General features: G+C 44.2%; 1 protein-coding gene across 2 annotated transcripts in view; it reads right to left on the bottom strand.

Moving 5' to 3' along the window:
- Positions 1-2,449: 2,449 nt before the first annotated feature.
- dhrsx (dehydrogenase/reductase (SDR family) X-linked) overlaps positions 2,450-25,020 on the bottom strand; it is a 327,562-nt gene continuing 304,991 nt past the window's right edge. The window contains exon 7 of one of the 2 annotated variants that reach the window (XM_059963779.1): positions 2,450-2,795. In XM_059963779.1, the coding sequence (XP_059819762.1) occupies positions 2,598-2,795 (198 nt within the window). In that variant the 3' untranslated portion in view covers positions 2,450-2,597. Of the gene's footprint in view, positions 2,796-2,825; positions 3,117-25,020 lie in introns of those variants that run through there. The other variant, XM_059963780.1, reaches the window with a different exon arrangement.

The raw sequence follows: 25,020 nt of genomic DNA, 5'->3' as shown, positions 1-25,020 counted from the left end.
CATTGTTATTATTTGACATTCTGGCTCAATGCACCATGTAATGAATTGATCTGTACGAACAGCATGTAAAACAAGCTTTTCACTGCATCTTCATACATGGGACAGCAATAAACCAATACCTATACGAACCAGTTCTCAGTCCAGGCCGCTATGTAACCTCTAATAAGAGTTCAATTTTGTTCAATATTTCCCTTCTACTGCTTACTCCAAAATCAAACACACATAAACTGCTTCACCTTAATCAGTTCTGCATGTTACCTCATCAAAGAAACTTGAGTGGATCTTTTTTTTAAGAGATACAGCACAGTAACAGGCCTTTTTGGCCCAACAACCCCACGCCGTCCAACCACACCCATGTGACCAATTACCCTGGTGAGCCGTACGTCTTTGGAATGTGGGAGGAAACCCACAGGGTCACGGGGAGAGCATACAAACTCCTGACAGATAGCAGTGGGAACTGAACCTGGGTCGCTGACGCTGTAATAGTGTTAAGCTAACTGTTACGCTCCAGTGCCGCTCCAAAAATGAAACCATTTTTTGTATCAGTTTACAACTTCTGGAAACAAAGGGATGCAGTGTTTCTAATCCTCATTTCTAATCACTGTTATGTAGCAGTTAGCGCGGCACTATTATAATTTGAGGCATTGGAGTTCGGGGTTCAGTCCCAGCGCTCTCTGTAAGGAGTTTGTACGTTCTCCCTGTGCAATGTGTGGGTTTTCTCTGGGTGCTCCAGTTTCTTTCCTCAGTCCGAAGAACTACCAGTTAGTAGGTTAATTAGTCATTGTAAATTGTCCCGTGGGTGGGAAAGGGTTAAATCGGGGGTTGTCAGGGATTACAGGGTGGAGGGGGTTGAAGGACCGAAAGTGCCTATTCTGATGCATCTCTAAATAAACAAATAATTGCATGCATGTACATCAAAATGTTTAGAATGTGGGAGGAAACCAGAGCACCCGGAGGAAACCTATGTGGTCATGAGGAAGAAGGTACAAGCTTGCTTACAGATGGTGGCGGAACTGAACCCAGGTCTCTGGCGCTATAATAGCATTACCTTAGTCGCTATGATATGGAGCCACCCCACTACCATGCCGCCAGCTAGATGGCATCTATCTAAGATGACTTCCTTTCTTAAATCTGTGTTGACACTGCCCAATCCTATGACTATTATTCTTGCAGTTTTCCTGATAATAGCACGTTCCCACAACTCATGACTGAGAGGTAGATATTAGCCAGGGCTCTGAGGAAAATCCACACACTCTTTTTCAAAATGATACTATAGGAACATTTTTTATTCCCTGAAGCAAGAAGGTAAGGCTTAGGTGTTTTGCATATCCAGTAGATGGCATGTCATTGAGTCACAAAAGGCCCTTTGGCTCAACTCCTTCGATGGTAAGTTGCCTGCATGAGCTTATCCCATTTCCCTGCAATTGGTCTGTGTCCCACTAAACCCTGCCTATCCACATAGGTGCCCAAATTTCTGAGTGTTGGGGTGAGGTGGGGGTGACATGGTGTTTGGGCAATTTGAACGACGGGCCAGATGGATGGAAAAGGCAGGGTGTTGGGACCAGGGGTGAGGGCTGTGGCTGGTTCTTCTCCACTTTCCACTTTCCTCGGCGCTGAGGCTATGCCCCGTTTCGACTGCTATTGGCCTTGTGTCTGCGAACTTTGCAACGATTTGTCTTGCTGTGTGCCAAACTGAGACCGAGTCTATGGGCCTGTTCCAGGCTTCAGGTCTATGGACTCACTTTTGTTCTCAATGCTATTACTTGCTTTTACTGTTTGCATGATTTATGTCTTTTTTCTCTCTCTCTCTCTGCATTGGGTGTTCATCTTTTTTTAATTGGGTGCTTTTGCGTTTCTTGTTTTGTGGCTGCCTGTAAGCAGACAAATGTCAAGGTTGTATAATTTATACATATTTTGATAATAAATGTACTTTGAACTTCCTTGAACTTTGAATGTTGTAATTATACCCACCTCCTATCACTTTTTCTGTCAGCTCATCCCACTTACACGCTACCTTGTATGTGAAAAAAATTCCTTTCAGGCCCCCTTTAAATCCTTCTCATCTTACATTAAACCTTTGCCCTCTGCTTATAGACTCTCCTGTTGCAGGGAAAAAAATTATTTTGACCATCGGTAATGACTGAGGTTTAATATGGAAAAGGTTGCAAAGGCTCAATGGATCACTTCAAGCAGTTATTTATGAGAAGATCAGCTCATTAGAAGTAGTGGATTCTGGAGCAGGAGAAAGCTTAGTAAGGAATTCTATAACCATGAGCAACTTCCATGTATGATAACTAAGTACCAGAACATAGCAGTGACAAAATTCACATTTGTGTTGCTTTTCCATTGTCCAAACCTCAGTACATTTGGTGAGATAATATGTTAACTAGAGTATGTCATTGCTTTGGACAGATGTAAATAACTGAACTCTGTGGTTTTGGATACTTAGTGAGTGTTAACCTTGTGAGGAATTTTATTAATTATTCATGATTATTAAAAAATTAAGCAGGGATATTCCTATACTTGATTTGTTATCTTGACACCTGCTCTTCAAGAAGGAAAACACAGGGTCTCTGAGGTACAGAGGGCTCTGTTTTTCAAGAGGCCTGATCGCACGCCTCCAGAATCCCAACCAGCTTGCAGCTCCGGTTCCAAAGTTCTCTCTGGAGATCTTCGTTGTACGAAATGTCTGCTGATTTCACCTTCTGGCCATTGGTGAGATAGAAACCTCCAGAGCCTTCTAAGCTGGGTGAGACTGCCGCGTATATCACAGTGGAGGCCCCCTGGCTCGGAGTCTGCAGGAGGAAAGAGGAACGAAAACCGTGAAAGTGGATTTAGTGGCCTGCGAACAAAATAGAGGTGAAGCTTTTTAGCCCCATATTAGTACGACTGTGTAGATTTTATAAAGGAAAAGATGCCCAGGAATTGTAAATTGCCTCAAGCCAGACTGCTCTTTGCTGAGCTTTTAACCTTAAAAAGAAACTAGAATTCTTTACTTATCTGCCTGTAGGTTTCATGATACCACACGTTGATTAATTCCCCAGAGAAAGTTAGGGTTGGTGATTAATGGCATTAGGGTCTTAAACACTGTGATTTACAGCATTTTCCTGTTCAGCCTAGTGAAGAAGAATTGAAATTGCATGAAGTAACAAACAGTTGCAGAATTTTAAAATTCACGTATTTTTTTCTTACTTTCCTGACTATTTTCCTCTTTATCTTAAACAGTCCATAAGACATAGGAGCTGAATTAGGCTACTTGGCCCATTGAGTCTGCTCCAACATATATCATCCTGGCTGATATTAACAATATTTTTCCTAGTGCATCACATTCTGGGCTTGACCTGCCTTTAATTCACCTTCTTCCTTTCTTCATTCTTTTTCCAGTACATGGACAGGAAGGACTTAGCAGGTGGACAGGAAGGGTTTAGCAGATGGACAGGAAGGGTTCAGCAGATGGACAGGAAGGGTTCAGCAGCTGGACAGGAAGGGTTCAGCAGCCGGACAGGAACGGTTTAGCAGATGGACAGGAATGGTTTAGCAGATGGACAGGAAGGGTTCAGCAGCTGGACAGGAAAGGTTTAGCAGATGGACAGGAAGGGTTCAGCAGCTGGACAGGAAGGGTTTAGCAGATGGACAGGAAGAGGTTAGCAGATGGACAGGAAGGGTTTAGTACATGGATAGGTGGTAATATGGGCCAAATGTGGGCAAATGGACCTAGCTTGGTGGGCACCATATTTAGCATGGATGAGTTGGGCTGAAAGGCCTGCTTCCATGCTCTATTAATCTATGACTATTCCACCTCAGTTTCTTGCTTCGTCTTTACACCTTTCTGGTGATTCCATTTATTTAGGGCTTGAACTGTTTAAGGCTCATACTTCTGGCAAATGGAAATAGACGTATGGTCAAATAGCACACATCCTCCTATTTCCTCTTCTCAGTAGTTCGCTGTCCTCTTCTATCACATCCCGTCTTCTTCAGTCCTTTACTTTTTCCACCTATCAACTCCCAGCTTCTTACTTCATCTCCCCTCCCCCCCACCTTGGTTACACCTATCACCTGCCAGCTTGTACTCCTTCCCCCAACCCCCAGCTTCTTATTTTGACGTCTTACCCTTTTGTTTCCAGTTCTATGAAGTGTCTTGGCATTTCAACTTAGAGTCCGAATATTAATATCTGAGTACTTAACAACATTAATTTGCATTTATATAGCATCATTAGTGCAATAAGTGTCTTAGGATATGGATGGTGGGCATTAATTGGTATAGAATTATAATGATATTAGAACACAACATTCAATTAAATTTCTCCATAAAGCACATCCTATCTCGAAGCCCATATAGGTATTACGAGATTCATTCTGATACTTCTCAATACACAAGATTCCTAATGAAATCAGTACAGCAAGTGGTCAAGAGAAAGTGGCCTTATAAAATGATGAAATCTGATACAAATTAGTGCTTGGGAAAGACTACAATCAGTCACTGAAATGGTACAGGATATCCTTACCGTTGATTAAGGTGCTGGGGTAGAAGGATCTCAAGGTGGTATATTGTGACATATTCATATTTTGATCATAAATTTACCTTAAACTTTGAACTTTGATAATATTTTTCCAAGTTAGCATTGATGAATTAGCACAACAGAACTGAAAGGAAGTTGGTGGCATTATGTAGACAAGTGGCTAAATCGGTTGTCAAGCTCTTCCCTGCACATTCCAACTCATGTCATTGCATTAGTGATTTTTTTTGTCAGGAAAGACTCCTGAGAAAAAAAAAGCCTTATGAAGAAAGTTTAGCAGCGCCACTACTTTCTCAGAAGTTTGAAAAGAATTTGCATGTCATCTAAAACTTTGACAAACCACTGCAGATGTGTGGTGGAGAGAATATTGATTGGTTGTGTCACAATCTGGTATGGAAACACCAATGCCCTTGAATGGAAAAGCCTACAAGTAGTGGATATGGCACAGTCCATCACAGGTAAAGCCTTCCCCGCCACTGAGCACATCTACAGGAAGCGATGTCACAGGAAAGCCAAATCCATCTTCAGTGTTTCCCACTATCCAGGCCATGCTCTCTTCTCACTGCTGCCATCAGAAAGAAGGTATAGGAGCCTCAAGACACAACCACTGGGTTCAGAAACAGTTAACACCCCATAACTTCACTCAGTTTTATTTACCCCATCGCTGAAATGTTCCCACAACCTATGGACTCTCTTTTGAGGACTTGGCACTCATTTTCTTGATATTTAATGCCTTTTAATTTATCATTATTATTATTTTGTTTTGTATTTGCACAGTTTGTTGTCTTTTGTACATTGGTTGTTGTCCATCCTTTTGGGAGTGGTTTTTCATTGATTCTATTTTGCTTCTTGCATTTCCTGTGAATCCTGGAAGAAAATGAATCTCTGGAGTGTATATTGCGTCATATGTCTACTTTGATAATAAATTTACTTTGATCTTTGAACTTTGGGTTTGTCAAAATCCAGGTTTTACAGTTGGCATTATGTAACAGTGGAGCTGAGTTCACAACCAGATCGGCTATGATCTTATTGAATGGCAGAGCAGGCTCAAAGGGGCAGACATCTTATTTTCTTATCCATGTTCCATTAAGCTGTGAATTCCACCATTAAAACAAACTAAGGCCTATGGAAGACTGAATGAGTTTGAATTTTAAACTTACTCATGGCTTCATTCAGGCCCAGGAGAAGCAGAAGTCTATTTCCAGGACACAAATGTGCATTGTCGGGCAGTCTCTGTCTAACAGTACAGTTCAGTTTCCCAATGAGCCCAAGATATAAAACTGAGAACATGTGCTTTCAGGCTCATGGACAGCTTCTATCTGGATTATGGATCGGACCTCTTATATAATAAAGATGTTCTTTGGATCTCTCAATCTCCCATATCCTGCCCCTTATATATTATTGTCAGAATCAGAATCAGGTTTATTATCACTGGCATGTGACGTGAAATTTGTTAACTTAACAGCAGCTGTTCAATGCAATACATAATTTAGCAGAGAGTGAAAAATAAATAAATAAAATAAAGCGTAATAATAAATAAACAAGTAAATCAATTATGTATATTGAATAGATTTTTAAAAAATGTGCAAAGACAGAAATACTGTATATTAAAAAAGTGATGTAGTGTCCAAAGCTTCAAAGTCCATTCAGGAATCGGATGGCAGAGGGGAAGAAGCTGTTCCTGAATCACTGAGTGTGTGCCTTCAGGCTTCTGTATCTCCTACCTGATGGTAACAGTGAGAAAAGGGCATGCCCTGTGTGTTGAGATCCTTAATAATGGACGCTGCCTTTCTGAGACACCATTCCCTAAAGATGTCCTGGGTACTTTGTAGGCTAGTGCCCAAGATGGAGCCGACTAGGTTTACAACCTTCTGCAGCTTCTTTCATTCCTGTGCAGAAGCCCCTCCATACCAGACAGTGATGCAGCCTGTCAGAATGCTCTCCATGGTACAACTATAGAAGTTTTTAAGTGTATTTGTTGACATGCCAAATTGCTTCAAACTCCTAATAAAGTATAGCCACTGTCTTCCCTTCATTATGACTACATCAATGTGTTGGGACCAGGTTAGACCCTCAGAGATCTTGACACCCAGGAACTTGAAGCTGCTCGCTCTCTCCACTTCTGGTCCCTCTATGAGAATTGGTATGTTTTCCTTCATCTTACCCTTCCTTAAGTTCACAATCAGCTCTTTTGTCTTTATGACGGTGAGTGCCAGGTTGCTGCTGCGGCACCACTCCACTAGTTGGCATATCTCACTCCTGTACGCCCTCTCGTCACCACCTGAGATTCTACCAACAATGGTTGTATCATCAGCAAATTTGTAGATAGTATTTGACCTATGCCTAGCCGCCCAGTCATGTGTATACAGAGAGTAGAGCAGAGGGCCAAGCACACCCCCCTGAGGTGCGCCAGTGTTGATCATCAGCGAAGAAGATATGGTATCACCAAGCCACACAGACTGTGGTCTTCTGGTCAGGAAGTCAAGGATCCAATTACAGAGGGAGGTAGAGAGGCCCAGGTTCTGCAACTTGTCAATTAGGATTGTGGGAATGATGGTATTAAATGCTGAGCTGTAGTCGATGAACAGCATCCTGACATAGGTGCTTATGTTGTCTAGGTGGTCTAAAGCTGTGTGAAGAGCTATGGAGATTGATTCTGCCATTGACCTATTGTGGTGATAGGCAAATTGCAATGGGTCCAGGTCCTTGCTGAGGCAGGGGTTCAGTCTAGTCATAACCAACCTGTCAAAGCATTTCAACACTGTAGATGTGAGTGCTACCGGGCGATAGTTGTTAAGGCAGCTCACGTTATTCTTCTTTGGCACTGGTATAATTGTTGCCTTTTTGAAGCAAGTGGGAACTTCTGCCCGTAGCAGTGAGAGGTTGAAAATGTCCTTGAATACTCCCGCTAGTTGGTTGGCACAGGTTTTCAGAGCCATACCAGGTACTCCATCGGGACCTTCTGCCTTGCGAGGATTCACTCTCTTTAAAGACAGTCTAACATTGGCCTCTGAGACAGAGATCACAGAGTCATCAGGTGCAGCAGGGATCTTCACAGCTGTAGTTGTGTTCTCCCTTTCAAAGTGTGCATAGGAGGCGTTGAGTTCACCTGGTAGTGAAGCATCGCTGCCATTCATGCTATTGGCTATTTCTTCACTATTTTTGGTTGGTGCAGCTGTAACAAAACTGAATTTCCTTCGGGATCAATAAAGTATGTCTGTCTGTCTGGGTTTTGTTTTGTAGGAAGTTATGTCTTGCAGACTCTGCCAGAGTTGCCGTGCATCTGATATCGCCTCCAACCTGATTCGAAATTGAACCTCTGCCCTTGAAATAGCCCTCCGCAAATCACACCTGGTTTTCTGGTGCAGTCCTGGGTTGCTGGTCTTGAATGCCACAGATATAGCCTTCAGGAGACGATGTACCTCCTAATTGATCTACGGCTTTTGCTTTGAGAATGTACAGTCAGTCTTTGTAGGCACCCACTCATCTGCCTGGACTGCATCTTATCTGTTACTGTTACATCATATTCTGCATTCTGTTTTAAAAAATATTTTGTACCACCTCAACATACTGATATAAAGAATGATCTGTCTGGATCAGAATCACTTTATTGCCAGTGTGTGAAACATACCATACCAGAATTGATATTGTGGTTTGGTGCCAAGCGCAAAACACAGGACAATACCAGAACAGACAACACAATGGCAACCAACAGTTTACAAGATAATAGTGCAAATAGTCATGAGCAATCAACAATTAGCAGAACAGTCTCATATGCAAATATCAGTAATCAAACTTAAATGAATGTGAACATGCTGTACACCTGCTTGTTAAAGCAAATATCTAATCAGCCAATCATGTAGCAGCAACTCAATTCATAAAAGCACACAGAAATGATCAAGAGATTCAGCTGTTGTTCAGACCAAACATCAGAATGGGGAAGAAATGCAACCTACATGACTTTGTGGAACTATTGTTGGTGTCAGATCGGGTGGTTTGAGTGTCTCAGAAACTGCAGATCTACTGGGATTTTCGCGCATCTAGAGTTTACAAAGAATGGTGTGAAAAACAAAAGATGGCCAGCAAGGGGCAGTTCTGTGGGTGAAGCAGCCTTGTTAATGAGAGAGGGTAGATGGGTATGGCCAGACTGGTTCAAACTGACAGGAAGGCGACAGGATCTCAAATCACATTACAACAGTGATGTGCAGAAGAGCATCTCTGAATGCAAGATATGTTGAACCTTGAAGTGGATGAGCTACAACAGCAGAAGACCAAGAACATACACTCAGTGGCTACTTTATTAAGTACATGGTTTCCTAAAAGCTGAGTGTATGACACTTTGATAATAAATTTACTTTGAACTTTGAATTACCAATCTGGCAGAGAGGAAGAGATGAGGCCTCCAGCAAATTAGCCATAAATATATTGAATGGCAGGGTAGGCCTCAGGTTCGAGTGTCCCATTCTTGTTCTTATTTTCTCATTTTCTTTCATTGATAAAATAAGGACTTAAATGTACGCGGTGCCATTCACAATCCTGAACCATCCCTCCTTTACAGCCCAAAAACAACTTCTGAGATGTGTTTATTCTTGCAATATCATGGATTCAGACACTAATGCATTTCAGCCTTGGCAAGGTACTGAAAGATCAGGCTTCAGATGCTTAAAAACAATTCACTTCTACCCAATTAGAAATCCATTTTATTCCTTCAGTTCGTAGTCAAATAAAGGTCGCAGTGATAGACTTTCAATATACGTCTGCAGGGAATGAGTCAGAGAAAGAGAAAAAAAAATCTAAATGGATATTGACAGGGACAAAATAATTATATTTGTAGGTAACAGTTTGTTTCTGAAAGGGTAATTGAGAAAATGTTTAAAACAATAATTAAGTTTTCTGCGGTTGCATATTACCAGACATTGTTTGCCTGACGCACAATAAAGAGTCACGGCATCACTTGAATAAAATAACAGAGGGGTTATCCCTAGAGTCCTGGAGAGCATTTATCCCTCAGTCAGCTTCACTGAAATCCAATTATATGGTCAATATGTTGTAGCTGCTGACTTGATCCATTATTGCAAATGACAATTGCTTTTTCCCAAGAAAATAACCATCAGTATACAACAAAATAATTGTTTTTTTTTCTTCTTCAGTCCTTTATCTCTTCCATCTATCCCTTTCCAGCCTCTTGCTTCATACCCCCCTCCTCCACCCACCCGCCTTGCCCCTCACCTGCTCTCATCCCATCGCCTGCCAGCTTGTACTCCTTCCCCTTCCTCAACCTTCTTATTCCGGCTTCATCCCCCTTCGCCTTCAGTCCTGATGAAGGCTCTCGGCCTGAAATCCTGACAGTTTATTCCCCTCCATAGACGCTGCTCGATTTGCTGAGCTGCTCCCAGAACGCTGTGTGTGGTTATAAACATTTCCAGCATCTTCAGAATTTCTTGTGTTTATGAAAATAATTCTTTTTAAGGGAGCCACCTTGAGATGCTGGGAGAAATGATTTAACTATACACATGCTCTTAAAGTTACTTGGTAGGTTACAGTGGTTATATTTGCTCAGAATACCACTCTCTGACAAAATATAATCCATTTAAAATAAAGAATGATTCCTCCTTTGCACACTTGCATCCCAGAGATCAAGTCATGTTCAAATTTCTTTTTATAGAATATAGAACTTACAGCCCTTCAGCTCAGTGTTTTGCCAACCTTTTACCTACTCCAAGATCAATCTAACCTTTCCCTCCCACATAGACCCCCATTTTTCCACCATCCACGTGCCTATCTAAGAGATTCCTAAATGTCCTTAACATACCTGCCTGGACTACCACCCTCCACAACGTGTTCCATGCACCCACCACTCTCTCTGCAAAAAAAAGTACCTTTGACATTCATCCTTCCTCCAATCACCCAAAAATTATGCCCCCTCGCATTAGGGAAAAATGTCCCTGGCTATCCACTTGATCTACACCTCTTATAATCTTGTTCACCTCAATGAAGTCGCCTCTCATCCTCTTTTGCTCCAAAGAGAAAAGCCCCAGCTTGTTCAAGGTACATAAGACTCATGAGACACACCCTGTAGTCCAGGCAGCATCTAGGTAAATCTCCCCTGCATCCTCTCCAAAGTTCCCACATCTTTCTCTTAAAGAAGTGACCAGAACTGAACACAAAACTCCAAGTCTGGTCTAACTGGGGTTTTATAGAGCTGCAATATTACCTTACAGCTCTTTGAATTTTTCTCTGAATGGATGAGATTTCTTATATTGCATTCTCCTATTTGTGACGGCACAGATTCGGGCCATTTTCCTGTCAAATTCAGAATCAGAATCAGGTTTAATATCACTGATATGTGTCATGAAATATGCTGCTTTGCAGCAGCAGTACATCGCATGAGTCTTATGCAATCATCATTATGTGCCGTGTCATATGACATAAACAATCAGAGTCTCGTGGCCATGATAGTTCTTGGCAAGTTTTTCTACAGAAGTGGTTTGCCATTGCCTGCTCCTGGGAAGTGTTTTTACAAGATGGGTGACCCCAGCCATCATCAATACTCTTGATAGATTGTCTGCCTGGCGTCGGTGATTGCATAACCAGGACTTATGATATAAGCTCATATGACCATCCACCACCTGCTCCCAAGGCTTCACGTGACCCTGATCAAGGGGGCTAAGCAGGTACTACATCTTGCCCGGGTGACCTGCAGGCCAGTGGAGGGAAGGTGTGCCTTACACCTCCTTTGGTAGAGATGCACCTCCATCCTGCCACCCAACATTGCAATACATAACAATAAAACTATAAATTACAATAATAAATTTGTGTTAAAAAATAAATTTAAAAAGTAGTGCATAAACTACTAAGGACATTCATTTTCCATTAAGAAACCTGAAGGTGGAGGGGAAGAAGATGTTCCTGAAACATTGACTGTGCATATACTGGCTCCAGTACCTCCTCCTTGATCCATTCCCTTATTTATTACCCTTCTGATTGGAGTCAAAGAATAATGGTGTCACACCTACTGAGGAAATATTCTCTCCATGTCCACTCCATCTAGACCTTTCAATATTCAGTAGGTTTCAATAAGGTCTCCCATCATTCTTCTAAACTTCGCAAAGTACATGCCAGGAAGTATTAAATGTTCCCCAACCATAACCTTTGCATTCCCAGAATCATTCTTGTAAACCTCCTCTGGACCCTCTCCAATGCTTGCACATCCTTTCTTAGATAAGGGGCCCAAAACTGCTCACAATATACCATGTATTCAGTCCTGATGAAGGATCTTGGCCCAAAACATCGACTGTTTACTCTTTTCCATAGGTACTGAGTTCCTCAAACATTTTGTATGTGTTGCTTTGGATTTCCAGCATCTACAAATTTTCTCGTTTCAAGTCCTACACAAACCCATTTTGTATTCTCACCTTTGTGCTCCCATCACTTCCCATCACATTCTGCAACTCAATTATATGCTAGGGCAATTTATAGTGGCTAATTAACCAATGAACCAACCCTGCTTGTCTTTGGATGCGTGAGCAAGCTGAAGTACCACGAGCAGATCCATGCAAGGAAGGCCACCCAGAAGCAATGTCCCATAAAGGTCTCAAGCAGAAGAATGAAGCTTCCCAATACGCATTCCTTACGATCTAGCACGTGAGACTCTTTACCCCTAAACCACCAGAGCAAAGTCTAATGTGTTAAATTGATCAACAGCAACACGCATATCGAAATCAGGTTTAATATCATTGATCTACGTCGTGAAATTTGATGCTTTGCAGCAGCAGTATATCGCAATACATAATAAAAACTGTAAATTACAGTAGGAAGTATATATGCATATATTAAAGTAGTTAAAATAAATAAGTAGTGCAAAAAGAGAAAAGAAAGTAGTGAGGTAGTGTTCATGGGTTCATTGTCCATTCAGAAATCTGATGGCAGAGAGGAAGAAGCTGCTCCTGAATTGTGGAGTGTGTGCCTTCAGGCTCCTGTATCTCCCTCCTGATGGTAGCAATGAGAAGAGAGCCTAGGTGGTGGTGTTCCTTAATGGTGGATACTGCCTTTTTGAGGCATCACTCTCAGCGTAGTGGTTCGCACAATGCTTTACTGAACTAGCAACTCGAGTTCAATTCCAGTGAAGAGTTTGTATATTCTCCCTGTGACCGAGTGGGTTTCCTCCAGGTGCTCTGGTTTCCTCCCACAGTCCAAAGATGTACTAGTTGGTGGGGTAATTGTCCCATGATTAGGCTAGGATTAAATTCGGGATCACAAACAAGAGAAAATCTGGAGATGTTGGAAATCCAAGCAGCACACACAAAATGCTGGAAGAACTCAACAGGCCAGGCAGCATCTAGGAAAGGAGTACAGTCGACGTTTCGGGCTGAAACCCTTCGGCAGGACTGGAGAAAAAAAGCAGAGGGGTAGATTTGAAAGGTGGGGGGAAGGGAGAGAGAAATATCAGGTGATAGGGGAGAGATAAAGCAAAGAGCTAGGAAGTTGGTTGATGAAAGAGACAGAAGGCCATGGAAGAAAGAAAAGGGGGGGGGGGGAGGAGCACCAGGGGGAGGTGATGAATGGGCAGGAAGATAACATGAGAGAGAGGCATGGGGATGGGAATTGGTGAAGGTAGAGGGTGGGTAGAGGAGGCATTACTGGAAGTTTGAGAAATCGATACTCATCAAGTCAAGTCACTTTTTATTGTCATTTCGACCATAACTGTTGGCAAAGTACACAGTAAAAATGAGACAACGTTTTTCAGGACCATGGTGCTACATGAAACAACACAAAAACTACACTGAACTATGTAAAAACAACACAGAAAAAAACTACACTAGACTACAGACCTTCCCAGGACTGCATAAAATGCACAAAACAGTGCAGGCATTACAATAAATAATAAACAAGACAATAGTGCAGTAAGTTGGTGTCAGTCCAGGCTCTGGGTATTGAGGAGTCTGATAGCTTGGGGGAAGAAACTGTTACACAATCTGGTCGTGAGAGCCTGAATGCTTCGGAGCCTTTTCCCAGACGGCAGGAGAGAGAAGAGTTTGTATGAGGGGTGCATGGAGTCCTTCATAATGCTGTTTGCTTTGCGTATGCAGTGTGTAATGTAAATGTCTGTGATGGCAGGATGAGAGACCCCGATGATCTTCGCAGCTGACCTCACTATCTGCTGCAGGGTCTTGCGATCCGAGATGGTGCAATTTCTGAACCAGGCAGTGATGCAGCTGCTCAGGATGCTCTCAATACAACCCCTGTGGAATGTGATGAGGATGAGGGGTGGGAGATGGACTTTCCTCAGTCTTCACAGAAAGTAGAGACGAAGCTGGGCTTTCTTTGCTATGGAGCTGGTGTTGAGGGACCAGGTGAGATTCGCCGCCAGATGAACACCAAGAAATTTAGTGCTCTTAACGATCTCTACTGAGGAGCCGTTGATGTTCAGCGGGGAGTGGTCACTCCGTGCCCTCCTGAAGTCAACAACTATCTCTTTTGTTTTGTTCACACTCAGAGGCTGGTTGTTGGCTCTGCACCAGTCCGTTAGCCACTGCACCTCCTCTCTGTAAACTGACTCATCGTTCTTGCTGACGAACTTTGATGTGATTCGTGCTGTGTGTTGCAGCACAGTCGTGGGTCAGCAGAGTGAACAGCAGTGGACTGAGCACACAGCCCTGGGGGGCCCCGTGCTCAGTGTGATGGTGTTGGAGATGCTGCCTCTGATCTGGACTGACTGAGGTCTCCCAGTCAGGAAGTCTAGGATCCAGTTGCAGAGGAAGGTGTTCAGGACAGTAGGCTCAGCTTTCCAATCAGTTTCTGAGGAATGATTGTGTTGAATGCTGAACTGAAGTCTATGAACAGCATTCGAACGTATGTGTCTTTTTTGTCCAGGTGGGTTAGGGCCAGGTGGAGGGTGATGGCAATGGTGTCGTCCGTTGAACGGTTGGGATGGTACGCAAACTGCAGGGGGTCCAGTGAGGGGGGCAGCAGGGTCTTGATGTGCCCCATGATGAGCCTCTGGAAACACTTGATGATGATGGATGTGAGTGCAACGGGACCGGTAGTCATTGAGGCAGGACACTGAAGAGTTCTTCGGCATGGGGATGATGGTGGCGGCCTTGAAGCATGCTGGATCGGCGGCGCTGCTCAGGGAGATGTTGAAGATGCCAGTGAGAACATCTGCTAGCTGGTCTGCACATCTTCTGAGCACTCTGCCAGGAATATTGTCTGGTCCAGCAGCTTTCTGTGGGTTGACCCTGCACGGGGTTCTTCTCACACCGGACACGGTGAGACACAGCTCCTGGTCATTTGGAGGAAGGGTGGACTTCCTCGCCATCAGGATGGGTGGCCTCCAAACCGATAGCATGAACATCGATTTCTCAATCCAGCAACGACTCCAACCCCCATCCCCATCACCAATTCCTATCCCCTTGTCCCTCTCTCATGTTGTTTCCTTGCCCCTGGTGCTCTTCGTCCCAGCCCCCACCCCTTTCTTCTTTCTTCCATGGCCTTCTGTCTCTATCACCAATCAACTTCTTAGCTCTTTGCTTCATCCCTCCCCCTCCAAGTTTCACCTGTCACATGGAGCTCCTGCCTCCCCTCCCCCAACTTTCAAATCTACTCCTTCAGTCCTGCCGAGGGGATTCGGCCCAAAACGTCGACTGTACTTTTATCCATTGATGCTGCCTGGCCTGCTGAGTTCCTCCAGCATTTCGTGTGTGTTGTTTAAATTGGGGAATTGCTGGGCGGAAGGCTCGAGGGGCCAGAAATTGTGCTTGCTTTGTAACTGCATCAATATGTTGGGCCTACTTCAGAGATGCTGACACCCAGATACTTCAACTTGCTCAGCCTTTCCACTTCTGTTGTCTCGATGAGGACTGGTATGTGTTCCCTCATAGAGAAGGTACAAATTTACCACGGATCATTATGGTAAATGAACTGCAGAGTATCAGATGTCCATTGCACTCCCTTCCTGATATTCACCCTTTAATACAACAAAACGTCAGGAGACAAAATTATTCTAACCATTGCCCAATGACTGTTATCTAAGATAAAGCCCAACCTAGGATACTTAATGCACAAACACTGAAGGCTCTGCAGGTGTTGTAAATCTTGAGCAACACACACAAAATGCTGGAGTAACTCAGCAGGTCAGGCAGCATCTATGACAATGAATATGCTGAGCGTTTATATAATTCTTTTATTCTTTATAATTGTTGGACATTGTTGCTTCCTGCTGCATGTCACGCTCTGACCAACACACAGCAGCAAGATACTAATGCCTGTAAATGTACAGTTATATGGTGAATAAAGTCGATCTTTCATCCTTGAATCTTGAAATGCAAAGCTGTGGGTAGATGGCGCAAGTATTCGTTTTGTTTAAATAGACTGAATTGAAGGTCTGTGAGCAGATCTGTAAGTTATTGCCAAGAGACCTCCTTTCAGTTGTAGTAACGCCTTGAAATTCATATTAAGCAGAGAAATAGTGCAGGTTTATTGTCATTCATCCGTACACAAGTATACAGCTAAATGAAACAATGCTCCTCTGGGATCAAGGTGCAAAACAGTATATATAACACTTACAGCACATATAATAACATTAACACAATAATCTTGACAGATAGTAAAAAATACTCTGTAGATGTACAAGTTGACATGAAGTACATATCTGACATTCAACAGTATAATGCTACTGGCACAGTCATAAATAATGTGTACTGGGTGTTCAGAACTCTCACAGCTGAAGCTGGAAGGGTCTATTTCTGCTGTATCTCAATAAATTTGGTTCTGCCTCTGGGTGTGGGTGTGCAGCCTCACTTGTGTGGTTTTATACCTTCAGCATGACGGGGGGGGGGGGAGGAAAGAGAGAATAACGGGGGGGGGGGTGGGAGTTCCTAGATTATGCTGGCTGCTTACCAAAGGCAGTGGAAAGTGTAGATGGAGTCTATGGAGGAGAAGTTGGTTTGTGTGATGGGCTGAGCTGGGTTCACAGCTCTACAATTTCGCACAAAGTACTCTGCAGATGCTGGGGTCAAATCAATACGTACAAACAAGCTGGAAGAACTCAGCAGGTTGGGCAGCATCAGTTGAAACGAGCAGTCAACGGATTCTGCCTGACCTGCTGAGTTCCTCTGGCTTGTTTGTACATGTTGATCTGCAATTTCTCGCAGCCTTATGTACAGCTGTGATACAATGGGGTAGGATGCTTTTTATGACCTATAAAAATTGGACATATAAAAATATAACCAGATCACTTAATCATTATCTATGCACAATTTGTTGCCCTTGCACTACAAAATCATTCGTAACGCCAGTGATGTTGTGGGGGTGGAACTAGACTCTCTGACGGTGGTGTTTGAAAAGAGGATGCTGTCAAGTTGCATGCCATCTTGGACAATGACTCCCATCCACTCCATAATGTACTGGTTAGGCACAGGAGTACATTCAGCCAGAGACTTATTCCACCGAGATGCAACGCTGAGCGTCATAGGAAGTCATTCCTGCCTGTGGCCATCAAACTTTACAACTCGTCCCTCGGAGTGTCAGACACCCTGAGCCAATAGGCTCAGACACCCTGGTCCTGGACTTATTTCCACTTGGCATAATTTACTTATTATTATTTAATTATTTATGGTTTTATATTGCTATATTTCTACACTATTCTTGGTTGGTGCAACTGTAACAAAAAACAATTTCCCTCAGGATCAATAAATTATGTCTGTCTGTCTGTCTGCTATATCAGCCCTGATGAAGGGGCTCCATCCAAAATGCTGAGTGTTTATTCCTTTTCATAGATGCTGCCTGACCTGCTGAGTTCCTCCAGCATTTTGTGCGTTTTGCTCTAGATTTCTAGCATCTGCAGAATCTCTTCTGTTTATGACTTGCTATTCCATTATGAAGTCTTTTCGAGGGACTGTCTAACTACCCTGAAGCCAGATAGATGAAGCGGTCCATACCGAAACATCGGCTCTTTATTCCACTCCAGAGATGTTGCTAGAGCTGTTGGGGAGGGTTTGGCAGGGGGGTGGGAATCAGAATGTGAGTGCACAGATTAGGGTAGAAGGACAAGGGCATGATGCTATGTGTTCTGAGTTGGTGAGGAAGGACAGGCAGGGGACAAACATAAATGTAGCCAGTTAGAGGGGTTGAAATGTGTCTATTTCAGTGCTAGGAGTATTAGGAATAAAGGGGACAAACGAAAAGCATGGATCAGTACGTGGAACTATGATGTTGTGGCCATTACTGAAACTTGGCTGGAGGAAGGGCAGGATCGGATGATGAAGGTACCAGCGTTTAGGTATTTTAAAAGGAATAGGATGGGAGGTAGAAAAGTGGGGGGGGGGGGGGTAGTAGCATTACTGGTCAGGGGTAGTATCACGGCTATAGAAAGGGAGGACGTTGCAGAGGGAGTGTCCACGGAGTCGGTGTGGGTGGAAGTCAGAAATAGGAAGCGATCAATCACTGTGCTGGGAGTAGTCTATAGGCCCCCAAATAGCCCTCGGGACACCCAGGAGCAGATAAGCAGGCAGATTTTAGAATGGTGCAGGAAACACAGGGTTGTAGTTATGGGTGATTTCAACTTCCCTTACATTGACTGGCACCTTCTGACTGCAAGGAGGGTAGATGGGGCTGAATTTGTCAAGTGTGTTCAAGAAGGATTCCTGACACAGTATGTGGACCGGCTGACGAGAGGAGAAGCTATACTGGATCTAGTTCTGGGTAATGAACCTGTTCAGGTGACAGACCTCTTGGTAAGGGAGCATTTTGGTGAGAGTGACCACAACTCCCTTAGCTTCAGCATAGCTATGGAAAAGGATAAAAACAGACAAAATGGGGAAGTGCTTAACTGGGGAAGGGCTAACTATGAAGGGATGAGGCAGGAACTAGCGAGAGCAAATTGGAAACAGATGTTCAAGGGTGAAAGCTCAGAAGTAATGTGGAGTAAGTTTAGGGACCACTTGTGCTGGGTTCAGGATAGGTTTGTCCCACTGAGAAAAGGAAAAATGGTAGGAAAAGGGAACCGTGGCTGAGGAAACACGTGAGGAAACTCATCAAGAGGAAGAAGGAAGCATATGTTAGATATAAGAAGCAGGAAGCAGGAGGGGCTCATGAGAAATGTAGGGTAGCCAGGAAGGAGCTTAAGGAAGGACTTACGAGAGATCAAAGGGGCCATGAGAAGGCCTTGGCATGTAGGATTAAGGAGAACCCCAAGGCATTCTATGTGTATGTGAAGAACAGAAGGATGACAAGAGTGAAGCTGGGGCCGCTAAGGGATAAAGAGGGCAACATGAGCCTGGAGGCGGAGGAGTTTGGGGAGGTCCTAAATGAATTCTTTGCTTCAGTATTCACAAGCGAAAGGGACCTTGATCAGGGTGAGGTCGAAATAGAACAGGCCTGTGTGCTGGACAATACGGAGATTAAAGAAGAAGAAGAGTTGGATCTTCTTAAAAACATTAAGATTGATAAGTCCCCAGGGCCAGATGTGATATACCCCAGGTTGCTGTGGGAAGTGAGAAAAGAGATTGCTGGAGCAGTAGCTATGATCTTTGAATCCTCTTTGGCTGCAGGGGAGGTGCCGCAGGATTGGAGAATGGCAAATGTAGTTCCCTTGTTTAAAAAAGGTAATAGGGAGAAATCTGGGAACTATAGACCGGTGAGTCTTACGTTGGTGGTCTGCAAACTACTGGAAAGGATTCTTATGGATAGGATCTACGAGCATTTGGAGAAGTACAGTCTACTCATGGATAGTCAACATGGCTTTGTGAAGGGAAGGGCAAGCCTAATTGAGTTTTTTGAAGAGGTAACAAAAGAAATTGATTAGGATAGGGCGGTAGATGTGGTCTACTTGGAATTTAGCAAGGTCCTCCATGAGAGACTCATCCAGAAAGTCATGAGGCATGGGATCAGTGGAACCTTGGCTATCTGGATAAAAAAATTGGCTTACAGGAAGAAAGCAGAGGGTAGTAGTGGAAGGGAAGTATTCTGCCTGGAGGTCGGTGATTAGTGGAGTGTCACAAGGATCTGTCCTGGGACTCCTGCTCTTTGTGATTTTTATAAATGGCCTGGATGAAGAGGCGGAAGGATGGGTAAGTTTGCAGATGACACGAAGATTGGAGGAGTTGTGGATGGAGCTGTAGGTTGTTGAAGGTTAGAAGAGGATATAGACAGGATACAGAGTTGGGCCGAAAAGTTGCAGATGGAGTTCAATCTGGATAAGTGTGAGGTGATGCATTTTGGAAGGACAAACCAGAAGGCTGAGTACAGGGTTAATGGTCAATTACTTAAGAGTGTGGATGAACAGAGGGACCTTGGGGTTCAAATCCATACATCCCTCAAGGTCGCTACACAGATTGACAGGATAGTTAAGAAGGCCTATGGGATGCTAGGCTTCATTAACAGGGGGATTGAGTTCAAGAGTAGAGAGGTCATGTTGCAACTCTACAAATCTCTGGTGAGTCCACATTTAGAGTATTGTGTTCAATTCTGGTCACCTCATTATAGGAAGGATGTGGAAGCTATGGAGAGGGTGCAGAGGAGATTTACCAGGATGTTGCCTGGATTGGAAAACAAGTCTTTTGAGGCAAGGTTAGCAGAGCTGGGACTTTCCCTTTTGAGCTTAGAAGGATGAGAGGGGACTTGATAGAGGTCTAAAAGATTATGAGAGGCATGGATAGGGTGGACAGCCAGAACCTGTTTCCCAGGGCACCAATAGCAAACACGAGAGGGCGTACGTACGAAGTTAAGGGAGGGAAGTTTAGGGGAGAGATCAGGGGTAAGTTTTTTACACAGAGGGTTGTGAGTGCCTGGAATGACTTGCCAGGGATGGTGGTGGAGGCTAAATCATTAGGGGTATTTAAGAGCCTCTTGGACAGGCACATGGATGAAAGAAAAATAGAGGGTTACGGGGTAGTGTGGGGGTTTAGTACTTTTTGAAAAAGGAAGATATGGGTCGGCACAACATTGAGGGCTGAAGAGCCTGTACTGTGCAATAGTGTTCTAGTGTTCTAGTGACCTGCTGAGTTCCTCCAGCATTTTTTGTGTGTGTTGTCATGGATTTTCAGCATCTGCAGAACTTCGCCTGTTTATGGTTAGATGCTCTATTGTGAAGTCTCTTCGACGTACTGTATACCTACCCTGAAGCCAGACTGTTGAAGGATTTTGGAGGGAAATATCAACTGTTTATTCCTCTCCATAGATGCTGCCTGACCTGCTGAGTTCCTCCAGCATTCTGGTGTGCATTGCTCTGGATTTCCAGCATCTGCAGAATTAATCTCTTTTGTTTGCAACTGTGAGATTATATTCTGCATTCTGTTATATTTTCTTACAGTACTGTATTTCTGTACGGAATGATTCATCTGGATTGCATCAATACAAAAGGTTTTCTCTATATCTCAGTAGAAGATTAAAACAATACCAATACTAAATGCTAGAAGTTTTTAAAAAGTTGATAATACTTTGATACATTATTTTAAGGTTATTAGAGAAAAGTATAGAGGGGATGTCAAATGTGGATTTTTTTTCCACACAGAGAGTGATTGGTGTGTGGAAAGACCTGCCGGGGAGGTGTTAGAGGCAGATACATTAGGAATGTTTAAGAAATGCTTATAAACACATACAGATGGCAGAAAAATGATGGAAGGGTTAGATTGATCTTAGGGTAGATTAAAAGGTTGGCACAGCATTGTGGGCTGAAGGGCCTGTACTGTATTGTCCTGAAAGGTATTAAATGGATGCAAATTCATTATTTTCGACCTCTATAATGAACATCTAAAGTATATCAAAATATGCTGTTGGATGGTCTCTGACCGAAACATTGACTGTTTATTCATTTCCATAGATGCTGCCTGGCCTGCTGAATTCCTCCAGCATTTTGTGTGTGTTCCTCTGGATTTCCAACATCTGCAGAATCTCCTGTGTTTACAATGTCATTTATGCGTGCATCACATGCGCAGCATAGCAACAGATCTTTCAGTGCAAGTACAAACAAGTTATAAATTATAGTCTATATATCTTTTGTTGCTTTGAAAACCCAGCAGCTAGTGGACACACATCTAGGTCTTACAAACAGAAAATAAGATAAATAGTCAGCTTATCTGTTATGGTAACTGGCTGGGGTTTAAATTAATGCCTATGTTATGACCTGGTTTAGAGATAAGAATTATACTCTGTCAAATAAAAGGAGAAATAATTTTTGAAAATTGACTAGCACAAAATCCCCAAGGTCATGATATCCTTGCACAGTGCGCTTTTAGGACAGAAATCTCTGAATCACCAGCTATGACGCAGTTAATCACTCATTACCTTTGAACTTATTTCATGTGTCTTCACTTGATAGTAAGCCATTTTACAAAGGGCTTTGGCAAAGGGAAGGTGACATCAAAATTATTTATATGTATAGGAGGCCTGCGTGACTTGAACTCTCCCGAAAGATGCTGCAGCTCAGACTCTTGCTTTCAAACAGCTAAGTCGGGACGGCTCACAGCTAGCATAATCTGTCAAGGCAGATCCAAACAAGGCGCGTAGATCATGTCATAAATAATAATCGTGAAGTGAAGCTCGTTTATCAGTCGCATCTGAAACACCGCATGCATTGCTGCCTCAAAGCTCGCATTCGTCTTGTGCTCAAAATGGATTACGTACCGCCGCATGAATGCTAGCTGTGTGATTGGATGATACCTGTATCTATGGCACATGACCCGAGCATCAGTGCAATTGAATAGCGTGATTTACACTCATAAGTTTTATTTGTCATCATCTCTCTCCATCAAGGTTCACAACTCATTGGATTTTATCTGGAATGGCTGTGGCTTGGGGGAATTTCTGACTGAAATGGGTTGTTCAACTTTGTAAACAAGACCTCCAAACACACCAGGAGGCTTTCTGGGCTCCTATCCAGGCTTGAATAAAAGAATTTCAAAGAGGATTGAAAGACTCAACCTCCGCAGATGCGCATTAGTATCGCCACTGTGGCTATGATTGGTCAGCTAAATACACCTGCTCATTAATGCAAGTATCTAATCTGCCAATCATGTGGCAGCAACTCAATAAAAGCACGTGTACATGGTCAAGAAGGTCAGTTGTTGTTCAGACCAAACCTCAGCACGGGGAAGAAATGTGATCTCAGTGATTTTGACCGTGGAATGATTGTTGATGACAGATGGGGTGGTTTGGGTATCGCAGAAATTGCTGGTCTCCTGAGATTTTCATGCACAAGTCATAGAGTTTACAGAGAATGATGAAAATCAAAAATAAAATAGCAGTTCTGTGGGCCCATAATCCATGAGAGAGATCATAAGAGAATGGCCAGACTGTTCAAGTTGACAGGAAGGTGACAATAACTCAAATAATCATATGTTATAATGTTGCTGTGTAGAAGGACATCTCTGAATGCACCATCACATATCCAATTTGGAAAAGAGAGCAAATTGTGCAAATAGCAAAACAAAAGTTAACAAAAACACATGGAACATGAACTCCAGGGTCTCCGAAAGAGAGTCCACAGTTGCAGATCCCTTTCAGCACTGAGGCAAATGAAGTGTGTCCACGAGGCCAATGGCTGTGGGGCAATAACTGCTCCTGAACCTTGAAGTGGATGGACTACAGCACCAGAAGACAGTGAACATATACTCAGTAGCCACTGTATTAAGTACAGGAGGTATCTAATAAAATGGCCACTGATTGTAGAATCTTCTGGTTTTGACAGAGTCGGGATTTTACAAGTTTACTGGTGGAAAAGGTGAAGAATCAAAATGATTGAAGGACAGTCAGAGTTGAGATCAATTTTAAAATGTACACATCCAATAAGGTGGAATGGGATCACAGTTATCACTCTGAGTTGGTGTTGAATTTGTTATTGAAGCCTTTAAAGAATATGTTCTGACTTGGTCAAATACCAAAGTTGGCGAGTCTGGAGGTCAGAGGCTTGACGTCTGTGAGACTAGGCCAGGAACTGGAGGCCTGGGGACAGCCTGTCCTGGGGTCTGTGTGCGGGTGGGAAAGGGGCTTGCTTAGCTGTTCTATTGCTTTGTTGTTGTTGTTGTTGCTTCTGTTGTTCTGCTGACCATTGTGAGCATGCTATGTTGGTGCCAGAATGTGTGGCATCAGCTGCAGGCTGCCCCAGCACGTCCTTGGGTTGTCATAAGGTGGGCGTTGAGAGCAGACCCAAATGCAAGACACAGACACTGAAGTACTAGGGAGAAGACTAGGTGTATCAAGACAGCAAGGGAAGTGGGGAAGAAACAATGCTGGACAAGACACAGGTCCTGGACAAGCCTAGAAGATGGGGCATAGGCTAGGATTAGAGTAGGAAAATGGGACATGGACGAGGAACTAGGAACTGGGGACCTGGACAAGGACTCTGAGCCAGAGACTGGACAGGGATCCGGCACCTGGGTCTTGACTCGGGCTCGGACTCCAGATCCAGGCTCGGACTGGACATGTCAAGGCAACAGGACTGGACGTGGGGGCAGGACGCACGACTCCAGGGCTGGACGAGGACATGAAGCTCAGACTTTGTCTTGATCGAGGGAGAGCAGGAACACAGAACCCAGGTCGAGGGAGAGCAAAGCAGAAGCGGGGAGAGGTGTAGCTGGACATGGACACTAGCCCTGGATGAGACCAGGACTCAGAGCCTAGGCTATGACTTGGACTTGGATATAGACTGGAACCTCCTCGGAGCCTTGGACATGAAATAGAACCTCCTCGGAGCCTTGGACACGGAATGGAACCTCCATGGAGCCTTGGACACGGAATGGAACCTCCATGGAGCCTTGGACATGGACTGGAACCTCCATGGAGCCTTGGACACGGAATGGAACCTCCATGGAGCCTTGGACACGGAATGGAACCTCCATGGAGCCCTGGACTTGAGCACAGGAACACTGAGCCTTGGACTGGAGCACAGGAACACTGAGCCTTGGACTGGAGCACAGGAACACAGAACACAGAGCCGGGACCCCTCCTTGGGGACAGGACATAGGGCCGGGACTCATACACAGACACTAAAGACAGGGACACAAGGAGACAATTCCAAGCTCAACAATAGATAGTTCCTTCTGTTGGCGTGGCAAGGCTCTGGTCTCACTCCAGTGGCTGAACTTGACAGCAATACAGGTGAGGACGCAGGCGTGGTTACCGGCAGGGCTTCAGGCGTGGGTAGCGGCAGGGCTTCAGGCGTGGGTAGCGGCAGGGCTACAGGCGTGGGTAGCGGCAGGGCTACAGGCGTGGGTAGCGGCAGGGCTACAGGCGTGGTTACCGGCAGGGCTACAGGCGTGGGTAGCGGCAGGGCTACAGGCGTGGGTAGCGGCAGGGCTACAGGCGTGGTTACCGGCAGGGCTACAGGCGTGGGTAGCGGCAGGGCTACAGGCGTGGTTACCGGCAGGGCTACAGGCGTGGGTAGCGGCAGGGCTACAGGCGTGGTTACCGGCAGGGCTACAGGCGTGGGTAGCGGCAGGGCTACAGGCGTGGGTAGCGGCAGGGCTACAGGCGTGGGTAGCGGCAGGGCTACAGGCGTGGGTAGCGG

This window comes from Hypanus sabinus, chromosome 3 (assembly GCF_030144855.1).
Source record: "Hypanus sabinus isolate sHypSab1 chromosome 3, sHypSab1.hap1, whole genome shotgun sequence".
In the NCBI taxonomy this organism is placed as follows: Eukaryota; Metazoa; Chordata; class Chondrichthyes; order Myliobatiformes; family Dasyatidae; genus Hypanus; species Hypanus sabinus.
This window is presented reverse-complemented; position numbering and strand designations above follow the sequence as displayed.